Raw genomic sequence first — 12479 nt, forward strand, 5'->3', positions numbered from 1 at the left:
TGTTTGCTGAAGGTCTTCAGAGAACCCTGCTCTCTTTGTGCTTACCGAGAGAGAAGCATCATCGTCTGGCTTGGGGTGAGTGTTCTCTTTCTAGGTTCCATGGGGCCTGATGCTCTATTGGTCTGGCTTCCATCTGTGTCTACATTTGCAACCTTAGCGTGACTTAGACCCCGCTTCCTATGAGTCTGCTAAACGTGTCTGTAGCGCAGAAGACGTCAGGTTCACGTGGTGCTTCTTTTCGGTCTCAAGAGACCCATCTCAGAAACGAGAGCTGTGGTCCAGCGGCCTTCTGCTCTGGAACCGCCCTTCGGCTGCCGCAGCAGCCCCTCCCCTTGGCTCTTCTGCTTTTCCAAAGATGTTTCTCTTCACATTTGGTCCTAAGAAGTCAATCCATGAAAAAAAAAAATACTGCAAAAGCAAACCAGGCTCACTGCAGCTTATACTGAAATGGACCAGAAAGATAAATGCAGCAATTTTCTTGTCCCACAGCCTTCCCCTCCCCAAATCCTCCGTCACCCCACAACCCCCTCCTGCCCCAGTGAGCCCAAGTTCTTGCTGTCTTGATGATCTGCAATTCTCTGCATGACTCTGCCTCTTGGGTTTAATTAGAAATAGGATGGGAAGTGCTTCCCATGCACTGGCATGTTAATTGCTTATCACAGAAAGAGAAGGGGTGACAACATTTGGTGATGGAAATTTCCACTCTCTCCATCTCCAGGTTTTCCTCCATTTTCCTCTCCCGCCCTCTCCTTGTCTCTTCTTTCCTCTCGTGCCAGCCTCTCCTGCTCTTTGTCTCTCTTCTCCAGATCTCCAGGCCCTTTGGGGAGCAGGCCCAGAGGCGCCTGGCAGGTCAGAATTCAAACCTGAAGGGAAAAACTGTGCTCTCTCGCACCACCACGTTCCTCTCTCTCTCCTCCCTCCTCTCCCATTCCAGCCCCTTTCTGTCACCCTCAGGCTTTTAAGAGATTCAGAGCAGAGAGCTCTTTAGTCATACTCAGTATTCAAAGGATTATTTTTCTTTTGTTTCCTTCCCCTCCCCTTATTATTGTTATTCTTATTTATTTTTATTTTTTACAAAACAGGAGAAAAGAATGAATTGGGTTGGGGGGAGGTGACACATTTCTCCGCAAAGGTACAAAATTGCCTATAGAAAGTCAACCTCAGAGCGCAGGCCAGAAGGGTGCCGAGAAGAGGCGTTCCTGGGCATCCCTCTCCCACGTGTCCTCCTGATCCAACTGGGGCCCCACTTTGGGAGCAGTCCCCCGAGGTGGGGAGGAGAGGCCTCCTTCAGCTCTTGCCCAGAAGGGGAAAGAGCAAGCAACTGAGACTGTACAGAGACAGAGAAGAGGAGGGGGCGCATCCTGTGGGCCAAGGGCCTGAGGACACAGGCGGGGGACATCCAGGCCCAGGAGCCTCTGGGCACACAGACAACTGGGGAGGTGGGCAGCTTTAGCCAGGGTCCTTCCTGTTCCTTGGAGATGCTCCTCAAATGGCAGCGGAGGAGCCCTCAGAAGGTAAGGGCCGTTTCTGGAGGCCGCAGGAGCACCCCCTAGGGCCACAAAGCTGGCTGTCTTGGTCCAGCTGCCAGGGCTCAAGCACGTGGACCCATGTTACTTTCCTGGCAGGGTACCTGGCCCAGATGGCTTCCCTTCTGGTAAAAAGTAGTCCTAGTTATTTCTCTGCTGCTGAGAACAGGCTGAGCTTCAGGAATTTTGTGACAATGGTGGTGACAGTGTCTCCCCTTCTGAGGACCTGGGCAGCTTCCTCCCCGGATTCCAGTGCAGGACAAGGGGTGCAGATACCACCCGGGCTGAGGGGGTGCTCCAGCCCCAGAAAGCCCAGGCTGGAAGGAGAGGCCGCCCACCCACTCCCTGCCTGGGCTGGCCAGTGCCAAGGTGGGCTGCCAGCCCGGCTGCCAGCAGGAGGATGGTGAGAACCAGGATGGCTATGAGCCCAGGTTGGTCCCCTAAGGCTCTGTGACAAGGAGTGGCCTCTTTAGTCCTGGCCCATACACATGCCAACTGGGTGTGGGCATCAGCAAAGGCCACTTGCAGGCAGGCCCAGTACTCCGTGGCCTGAAGGAGGCGGGTGATGTTGTAGCTGTGGGTGCCCCGTGGCAGGCGGGCCACAGCAGTGGCCCTGTGGCCCTGGAGGGCAGAGGCACTGGACCAGGTGAGGTTGGTGGAGACTGTGTTGGGTGGGGAGACCCAAGATAGCAGGATGTGATAGGGGTGAGTCTCCTGCACCTGGAGTTCCAGACCCCATCCCTTGCCTCTGCCTGGCTGCAGGGGAGCCCGGCCAACAACCACACTAACCGTCTTAGTGTCAGCCCCTACCAGGTTCTGGGCCACACAGGTGTACAGCCCTGCCTCTTCCGCTGTCACCCTCCGCAGCTCCAGGGTCCCCTCAGGGTACACCCGGTACTTCCTGCCTGCCCGGGCAGCCGTCAGTCGAACCCCAGCTGGAGTGACCCAGTAGATCTCGGGTTCTGGTTCAGCCAGCGCCCGGCAGTGCAGCACCAGGCTCTCTCCACTGGCCACCTGCAGGCTGGGGGGGAAGCTGCGGGGGGAGATGAGGGGCAGGCAGTGGTCCGTCATCTCCCGGAAGGGCACCTCCCGCACTGGGCGGCGCTGGAGGTCTGGTGGCTCGGCACACAGGGTGGACTGAGGCTCGATGAAGCGGACATGGGTGCCCGTGGCATTGGCCCAGCGGATGACACAGTCACAGCGGATGGGGTTGCCATGGAGACCCACCTCCTGCAGGTTGGGCAGGGACTCCACTGTCTGCTGGTGCAAGGCACTGAGAGCATTGTTGTTGAGCATGAGGGTCTCCATCTGGGGCAGGTGATGGAAGGCGCGGGGGTGGATGAAAGACAGCCGGGGGTTGTTGGTGATGTCCAGCTTGGTCAGCTCAGGGAGGTTGACCAGGGCAAACTTGTCAATGGAAACCAGCTCCTCCATGTTGTTCAGCCCCAGCTCCTTGAGGTGCAACATGTTGGCAAAGTCCCCGGGCCCCACCCGCTGGAGCGGGTTCTTGTTCAGGTCTAGGAACTTGAGCCCAGGCACCTGCTCCAGCGCCCGCCGCGGTACCCGGGCCAGCAGGTTGTCATAGAAGGAGAGGCTCTCCAGGCTTTGAAGCCCCTCCAGGGCGTAGTCAGAGATCTCCCGCAGGTTCATGCCTGCGAGCACCAGGCTGCGCAGGTTGGCCAGGGGCCGGAAGTTCATGTCCAAGATAGCGTCCACTTTGTTGCCGCCGATCATGAGGATCTCCAGGCTGGGCAGCATCTCGAACCAGCGGCCGTCCACGGCCCTCAGCAGGTTGGAGTTGAGGTGTAGCCGCAGCAGGTTGCTGAGGCCGGCGAAGGCCCTTGGGGCGATGCGGTAGAGCTGGTTGTGGTTGAGATAGAGTTCCTGAAGGCTGGCCAGCCCTGCAAAGCTGTGGTCCTCCAGCCGGGTCAGCTGGTTCTCCTCCAGGTGCAGGCTCAGCAGCTGGGGCAGGGCACGGAAATCACAGTCTCGGGTGTCTGAAAACCTGTTCTGGGACAGGTCCAGCTCTGTGAGATTGGCCAGGTAGCCGAGCTCACTCTGGTCCACGCGGACGATGCCGTTGCTCTGTAGCAGCAGGGTCTGCGTGCCTGCGGGCAGCGCCGGGGGCACAGCTGTCAGGAATAGGTCATTGCAGTCCACGGTGGTGGCCTCGCGGTAGGACGATAGGGGTGTATACCAGGGCCGGATCTGGCAGGCACACCGAGGGGGGCAGGGCACGTGCCAAGGTACCACGGGCACAGTGGCAATGGCACCAGCCACCCAAGCTAGCAAGAGGGGGGCCACAAGCAGCCTCATGGTGGAGCTGCAGGGCAGGGGACCATCCACAAGAAGAGTCTGGAGTCCCTGTGCTCTTAGCGCTTTGCAGGCTGAGGGTCAGCAGCCCTGCCAGGGCCCGGGGAACCACTCTCCCTGGGCAGTCATTCTATGCGGGGATGGGTGGGCATCACTTCCTGCCCTCTTGGGTGCGGCTCTCCATCCTTGTCCACTGGCGCTCGGTCTGCTCACTCATTGCCATGACCCATCGGGGCAGCCCTGGAAGAAGAGGATGCAGAGTTAAGGAGGTTGCAGAGAAGCAGAATCTACTCCCTCCTCCTGTGTCTCCCCTGTTTGACTCAAGAGGTCAAAGGAGCTGAGAGGGGTGGACAAGATCAGAGCCAGGGCTCCTGGATTCTGTCCTCCAGTCCTTAGGCTTTGTTGTCCTTTTCTTTGATCTGCAGGGGGAGTGACTGGGAGTCTTCAAGGAAGGGGCAAGAGATTGAGCCTTGGAAGCTTCCAGTATAACTCGCAGAAGGTGTGTGTGTGTGTGGAGGAGAGGGGATGGCTGAAATTGTCATCTTCAGAGTCCTTCTGAGCCCAGAGAGATGTGGAGTAGATTCTCCAACCTTCCTCACATCTCTCCTCACTGAGTGAATGGGAAATAAAGCGACAGTTTTCAGACATCCCTCGGAGCAGTGTGGGTAGAGGGTGGTAGAAACAAATGCGGCTTCTAGATTCCAGGGTGCGCTCCCAGGACTTGGCAAGTTGAAAGGCAGTGGACCCTGACCCCACACCCAGACAGGCTGGGGAAGTGGGGTGGTCACCTGGGGTCTGCTTAGGCTCTCCTGGGATAGGGGACAGCTTTGGCTTTTGCCAACTTCCCTACCTGGAGGCAGGGGCTTTCCCTTCCCCTGTAGCCTAGCCAAACTGCCAGGAGCTGGTGGGTTTAAGAAGCCTGGGTCTGAGCACCTCAGTCCTGACCATATGTGATCTGGCCTCAGCCAATTCTCCTGGCTTTTGCCATCCTACTGACTCACTGTGACCAACCTTTCAGGTCATATTTACCCAACACCCCCCGCTCCTGTCTCCCAGACAACTCTCAGTTGTTCTTCAAGACTCAACCTAAGGTCAGTCGCTTCCTACAGAAAGCTGCTTCTAACCCTCCCCACCCCTGGATGGCTAAGGGGCCTGCCTTGTGCTCTCACAGTACCCCATGCTTTCTTCTGTCACAGCCCTGATCACATCATGTGGAAATGTCTCCCCAACTGGGGACCTGTCTCGCCTATCATCACGCTTGTAGCCCAGGACAGGTGCCCAGTGAGGGTTGATCGTATAAATCAATCTCTGTGGTCCCAGGGCCCCTTCCTCCAGGAGGTTGGGTCCCTACCCCCACTCCAGTCTAGAATCCAAGCCCCTGCTCTTCCTTCCTCCTGGGTATGGACAGTCGATCCTGGTTCTCTAGAAGAACCCATGGCCAAGATGCTTCGCCCTAGACGAAAGTCCAGCCTTGGCCTAGAACCGAGAAGGGCGAACCAAAGGGGGCCCCTGGGCCTGGTCTGACTCCTGAGTGGAGGTCTGACTGGGTAGTTTTCCAGCTGCAGACATCAGTGGAGTGCACAGTTATTGAATGCCTGCTATTTGCCAGGACCTTTCAAAGACTGTGTCTTATTTCATTTAACCCTCATAAAGAGTCTACAAGATAAGCATTAATACCTCCAGTTTGCAGATGAAGAAACTGAGGTTTGGAAGAGGTTAAAGAATTCGGCTCAAGCCATACAGCTGGTAAATGTCGGGAGACACGAATTCAGAGGTTGTGCCATTTACACTGTACTTCTCTGCCCCCAGATCTGGCCCGAACCCACCCTGGATACCCTGAGCTGTACTGGCTGCCGAAGCAGCAGGCTGGGTGCCCATTCTTGTCCCCTGAGGAGATGACTCCTTATCAGGGAGCTGCAGGAAGCTGGGAGCTGTCTTCCACCACCCTCCAGGCAAGTGCCTCTCAGCTGGCCAGCGGGGCTCTTTGCCCACCTCATCCCACTTGCAGGATGCTGGGGCCGGGGAGGGGAGCAGTTGGAGGCCTCCCTCGAGCAAGGGAGCGGCACGCCTCTTTACATTCGACTACTTCCCACCTTCCTCTGCAGCTATTTCTGAAGGTGGGAAAAACAACATGACTTAAAATGCACAGAGGTTTTGAGTGGGGGTGTTGTGTACACTGACACATAAAACTCAGGGCAAACACACGTGCACACCCGCATCCACGTGCAGAGGGGAGCCTGGAGTACTCAGCCACCCGGGCCGGTGAGCGGTGGTCAGGAAGAGTGGGGGGGATTCTGCCGTGCGCTATGTGAGTGGAGAGGCAGCAGGGACAGGCTGAGTCCTGGGATGACCCTGTCACGGAACTAGGGCTGTGGTCCTGCCACACGTACACACCAGAGGCTCCTGCCTCCTGCCCAGGCCTCACCCAAGAAAGTAGAACCCACCAGCGAAGAGATCTCACTGTTACTTACCACTTCCTACCAGAGCACCCTGGGAAAGGTTCACTGGTCTGAGCATCTGTTCCTTATGTGTAAAATGAACTTGTCATTAGGATTAAAGGGACTGGGTGTGGTGCACACAGAGAGCCCAGCAAGGCTTAGTTCTCTTTCATCTCCCAGGGTTGGGAAGCTCCCCAGCTATAGGACTTCTTAGTGGGGGATAGAAGTTGGATCCCAGGACTCAACAAGCCCCTATTAAGCTTGCCCACTGTGGGCCCAGGGTCGCCCCCAGGTGGGATGGGGAGCTGTGAGCGGGACTAGATAAAACGTCACGCCTTTAAGAGTGCCACTCTGGCAGGACCAAAAATGTAAAATGATTAGGAGAGCCCAAGACAGTTCGTTAAGGGGAGAGGAGGCTGCAGTGGGTGGAGAGGGCCTTCAGACCTTGCCCGAGCCCCAGGTTCCTCCTCCAACATCTCTGTCCTGGCGCCTTTGTCCTACCGATGCTCAACTGTATGGATGGGATAGAGAAGCCATTTAAAAGTTCATTAAAAACGTCCAGAGATTCGCCTTTCCCTCCACTCCAGGCTCACCCTCCTCCTCGCCCCTGTGGCTGGGCTGGGGGGCGGGTGGTGAGCCAGAGCTCCAGCCGCTCAGCCAGGAGCCTCGGGCTGGGGCTCGGCGACCAGCGGCCCAGAGATGGGCAGCGGCTGGATGACTCATGTTCGTACACACCTCTGGTCCCAAGGCTTGGCAAAGGCCCAGACAAGTCCTCCCCGTCACTGCTGAGCACACAGCCCCTTCCAAGATAGAACTCAGAGCTGCCCACTCACCTGCCATCACCACTTAAGGCTGTCTTGCACATGGCCCACTCATGCAGGCTTGATTAGCAATTTCTGCTGGGAGCCGGAGCTGCAGAGAAAGCTAATTGTCTTTTATCTATAATCTCCCGGGGTGAGCAGGAGTTCAGACTATCACGCGTGCGTTTTCCCCAACTGGATTTCAAGCTCTTTGCCATAGGGGCTATGTCTTGCATGCTTTTTGTGTTCCCGGTGAGCCAAGTGTAGGATTGAGCATGCAGAGGGTACTGGTGAGTGGATACAAATTGTGAAGTGTGTAACTCTCCCATCAACCCTGTGTGCAGACAGAGAGGGATTGTTTAGTCTCATTTTACAGGGGAAGCAACTGAAGCAAGGAGAGGTTAATTGACACATCAGAGCTTGCACAGCTTCTGACGTGGTGGGGTCAGAATTCAAACCCAGGTCTTTGACTCTGTAACCTGCCCCACCAGCCCAGCCAAGGTTCACTGCCTGGCAGCTCAACGCCCGCCTTAACAGGAGCAGAGTGCAGGGCTGGTGGCCCAGAATGCCTGCTTCAGGTGCCAGTCCTTTCAGAGACGAATGGGTCCCCTGCTCCTCCCCAACGCTCCCTGAGGGGGCCCCTCAGACACCATTCCTTCATTTCTGGCTAGAGTGACTTCCTTGGGGGACACATGGGGAAGACCCTGTTCCTCTGAGTGTGTGGCTGGGCCTGGAAGCACAGGGACAGACAGAGCCAGCAGGCTGCACAGAGACCTCAGCCTGCCTTCGGATTGGGGGCTGGGTGCTCCTCTTTGTTCAGGGACAGCTGGAGACATGACCGTCAGTGACAGGGGAAGCAGGGTTGCCCGCTCCAGGAGCAAAGTTTCTCTTGGAAGGGCTGGCTCTGCAAGCCCCAACGGACCCACCTCCTCCCGGCAGCGGCTCTGGATTTAGCAGAAAGTATGGGATTGATCCCGTACACTCCCCATTAAACTCCAACCCTTGGCAAAGCCCTAAATGAAGAATTTTGGAGAAGCTGACGTCAGCAGCCAGAGCTGCTCTTCTCCCTTTCCTCCATCTCTGGCCCTGCCCCCAGTACAGTCCCGGGCTCCTGCCAGCACTGACAGCGTTGCTCCTCCAGGGGGCTGCTGGATGCCAAGCCTCTCCTCCCCCAACTCCTCTCCCCTCCCCACAGCCTCTGCCCAGCCCCCCCCTGAGCTGGGAGTCCTCCGGAGGGAGGGACAGCCAGTGGCAGTGATCAATTGCCTGGCCTTCGCTGCCGCTTCAGTGCCAGGTCTCCCTGAGCTGCGGAGACAGAAGGGCAGCATAATTGAGTGTAGCACTGATAAACTCCGGCCTCCTCACCAGCAGATAAGCGCTGGGTTGGGGGATGCAGAGGTGGGGGAGGCCATCCCTCCATCTGTACACCTGGCCTCCGCTCCTCCCGAGAGGTGAGCATGGCCCCTCACTCCCACCTCTCATTTAATCACAGACAGCCAGGACCTCAGAGCTGGAGGAGACCTCGGCATTTATCTAGTCTTCCAGAGTCTGAATTCCATAAATAACTTATGCAAAGCAGGAGTGGTGGAGCGGAAGGAGCCTGGGCTCTGTGATCAGAGTTTGAGTCTGGCTCTGCCGCTCACTGTGGGTGACCTTGGACAAAGTTAGATGACCCGAGCTGGGAAGTGAGGATGAGACCCTCTCACAGAACTGCTGTGAGGAGCCAGGATGCAAGGCCTATGACGTGCCTCTTAGTTGCCTTCGTTGCCCCCTTCACCATTGCCTCTCCTCCCACCTTAGCCCCTACTTCTCGTCTCTCACCTTTCGTCCTAAACTTCTTCTTTCTATTATGGTGTAACGTACGTCCAGGAGAGTACATAAATGGCGCGAATCCCAAGTGCACAGCTTGATGAACTTCTACCTTAGTAGATACAGTACAACCACCACCCACAGCAAGATATAAGCATTTCCAGCCCTCCCGAGGTTCCTGTGCGGCCCTTCCCAGTCAATGTCCAGCCCCCACCTGGAGTTAACCATTGTCCTGACTTCTATCATCATCCATCAGTTTCATCTTTTAAGCCCAGAATTCCCCTTCCTTCTCCACCGCAACTTGGAACCAGGGTCTTTGGAAACAGCTGACTCTGGCTTTAGGGAACGCCAGAACCTCAGACCTGAAATTCACTTAATTCATCCTCCTGCTTCATAGTGGCTATAGCTTCTCAGGGTCTCACACTTAATCAGCGATCTCCAGGAAGGGAGACTGATTCCTCTTTCTTGTTTTACAACTCCCGTATCTAGAAATTGCTCTATGCCCTAGGGTCCCCTCTCCGGTTGGAATCCTATGACTTGGGCCTGTGAGTGTCATGCTGCCTTGAGACAAGAAGATGGCAGGATAACCTCCTGGCAGCCCTTCCCCAAAGCCCTGCTGGGTCTTGGCCACCTCCTGGGGCAGCATTGCTGGGCCCTTTTTGTTGCCAGACCCCTAGGTATTTTGATTACAGAATCTGGGGCACCAGGCAGAGGACAAATTGGGGAGTGACCAGGAAGGAGAGACCCAGACTCACTTGTAACTGCCCCAGACCTCTCCACTCGCCCATTTCAGAGGCTTCCTTGCACTCAACTTGTCCCAAGCCCAACATCTCCCACCAAACCTGCTCAGGAGGCACTGCCATCCACCAGTCTCCAAGACTGGAAATCTCCACCATGGTGACACGTCCCTCCCACCTCACACACACCCACCACAGTGCTCATGCTAACGTTCCCTTTTCATTTCTTGTCTTGACTCTCACAGCAGCCTCCTCACCTTTGAGTGACCCTCTCATTCCCAGGCACCTCATGCTCCTCCTAGACTAGACTTGCTATTTCCTTCTCCTCCGCGGGCCTCTCACTCAACCAGCAAAACCTCTCCCTAACTTCAACTATCAAACTCCTCTTCAGCCGTAAAAACCCATCCCAAATGCCACCTCCTCTGTGACAGGTTCCCAGAGGCCCTCCTAGAAGGGTGGTTACACCCACCGCAGTCCCGGAGACTCTGAACAGACCTCCACGGTAACAGCACCTTCCTTATCGTCATTCTGAGAGCCTGTGTTCTCAACCAGGCTGTCAGCTCCTGGAGGAAAGGATGGTTTGTTATTTATTTTTGTCTTCTCAGAGCCTAGTGCAGTGCAGAATTTCCTGGTAAGGGTGGGAGGTGTTCTACAGCCATGAATTATGAATCGCAACCCATTAGTGGGTCATGAAAACAGTTTAAAGTGGATAAAAATGTACGTTAAAAAAATGAAATAGAAAATAGAGTGCATTGTATGTAGCTAGACTAAGAGTTGTTTTGAGAAATTTTTCCCCTCTGTTTTACACACACATACACACACACACACACCTGTGTACAGATGGATGTGATGCAAAATCATGCATTTTTGCCCTTGAGTCGCAGCTATAAAAGCTTGAAAATGATGAGTCTGCAGAGCCTCTCTGAGTGAGGTGAGTCCCTTCAACTCTAGTTGAGGCCACTGGAAGGATGACATAAATCAAAGTGTCAGAGGAAGGATACGACGCCCCCGAGTGCCTTCTGTGTGCAGGATTTCTATTTGCTGGCCACTTTAGAGATACCTCATCCTATCCTCCCAACAACCCTGTAAGTAGGTACTTTTTAGAAGAGAAGCCTCACGCTCAGTGCAGACAAGGGATCAGACCCAGGTCCCACAGCTAGAATGTGCAAGAGCCTGAGTGTGAACCCAGCTGTGTCTCACCCTTTCACTAGAACTCAGCCCTTTCTAGTTCCATGATTCTGGTGCCAGAAGCTGAATTCCAAGAGTGGAGGATACTGGGGAGACCGGAGGAGAGAAGGGAGGAAAATGAGAGGGCATCTCCTGGTGAAAGGATGAGGTTTCTCTTGTCTACCCTTGCCCTCCCCTCCCCTCTGCAATGAGAAGAGTCAGTTCCAGTAAAAACCCTTTCCCGGCCCGGGAGGGAAGGGACTTGTTCCCAGGAAGAAATATCTACATTCCCAGGCCTCTGGACTGGCCCTGGACAGAGGGCGTTGCAATTCTGCTGCCTGGAAGGGAGCCTGCCTCGTTATTTCTTAAGTAGGAGTGGAAGGCGCCAGTAGGTAGCTCACAGTCATTTTTTGTCTGGTTGCACTGCACCAAAGAGGCTTCAGGGGAGTGGAGCCAGCTTTGCAGGGGCCTGGAGAGCAGCGCCAGGCTGAGCTCCACCGCCGCGCGTCGCCAGCCTTCTGCTGACTTATCTGCCCATCCTCAGGAAACCTTCTCTGACCCCTCCATGCCTCTCCTGGGCTCCTCTGGGGGCTCAGCGTCCCTCCATCACACACTGGCTGTTTACTTGTCTGTCTGTCTCTCCCTCCACACTGTGAGGCCCTCAGGGGAAGAACTGTGCTCCAAGTGGCCAGTTCCTCCAACAGTCTGGCGCATGGTAGGAGCTCAGAAGATACCTGCGGAAGGAGAGAGAGAAAGGCAAGGTAGGGCAGGGCCCGAGAACAGAAAGGGGCTGGTTGCTTCAGAGCTCCTGAAGAGCAGGTGGACCTGAGTCTGGCCTCGTGAAGGAGGTCCAGAGCGCACCTCCTACAGGCACACGCCCGGGCTCCCCTGCCCTGGCTCTGGCCACTGCATGGCCACTGTAGCCCTTCCCTTGATTGGGAAGGCACTTCTGACTTAACTTTCTGCCTCTGGATTCCACCCTAAGACGAACCTCCCCCTCTGGACTCCCTCAGGCGCCCCCTCTGGAAATCCTGCGGACACTCTGAGATCTTAGGTTAGCGGTTCAAAGGAGGGCTTTGGAGTCGAATCCTGGTGCTGGCTGTATGACCTCGAGCATCCTTACTCAGATTCCTCCTCTCTAATGCAGGGAGAGAGCCTACCTCATGGGGGGAAATCTGCAAGGATGATGCCTGCTAAGTGCCTGGCGCTCACCGGAGCGCTCTTCCCTTTTCATCTACCTCGGTTGGTCTGAGGCACAGTCCCTGGCTTCCAGGCCACCTGTGTACCAGGCCCGCACCAGACGGCCTGTCCATGGTCATGTGGCCTGTAACGCAGGCAGCCTCTCCTAGGAACCCTTCCATCTCAGTCTGACACTCCTTCCTGACGGAGCTGCCCTCTCCTGGGTCAACTTTAAGCACTCCCCGGGGCCTCCAACCAGGGTCCAGTTCTAGTCTTTAGGACTCGAGAAGGCTCTAGAACTCAGTTCATTTACAGATCACCAATGTCTGACACACTCTCACCCAACAGCTCACTCTTCCTGCCTTAGGTGAGCAGCTCCTCTGTTTGCCCAGGTGCTCCTTGGAAGGGTCGAGAGGGCCCCTCCTAGCAGAGCGCTAAATGTCCCAGCTTGACCGCAGCCTGCGGACATTCCACACTGGCCGCAGGCGCAAGCCAGGGGGGCAGCCAAGC

The 12479-nt window shown here is 55.9% G+C and overlaps 1 protein-coding gene across 5 annotated transcripts in view; it reads right to left on the bottom strand.

Annotated features, from left to right (window-relative positions):
* Window positions 1-1101: 1101 nt before the first annotated feature.
* The window catches only part of LRRN2 (leucine rich repeat neuronal 2), a 63171-nt gene continuing 51793 nt past the window's right edge, over window positions 1102-12479 (bottom strand). For 3 of the 5 annotated variants that reach the window (XM_004326269.4, XM_033852383.2, XM_033852386.2), the window contains one exon: window positions 1102-4079. In XM_004326269.4, coding sequence (XP_004326317.2) covers window positions 1704-3842 — 2139 coding nt within the window. In that variant the 5' untranslated portion in view covers window positions 3843-4079 and the 3' untranslated portion in view covers window positions 1102-1703. Of the gene's footprint in view, window positions 4080-6721; window positions 7059-7110; window positions 8252-12479 lie in introns of those variants that run through there. The other 2 variants (XM_033852388.2, XM_073802122.1) reach the window with 2 other exon arrangements.

Source organism: Tursiops truncatus, chromosome 1, assembly GCF_011762595.2.
Source record: "Tursiops truncatus isolate mTurTru1 chromosome 1, mTurTru1.mat.Y, whole genome shotgun sequence".
Lineage (NCBI taxonomy): Eukaryota > Metazoa > Chordata > Mammalia > Artiodactyla > Delphinidae > Tursiops > Tursiops truncatus.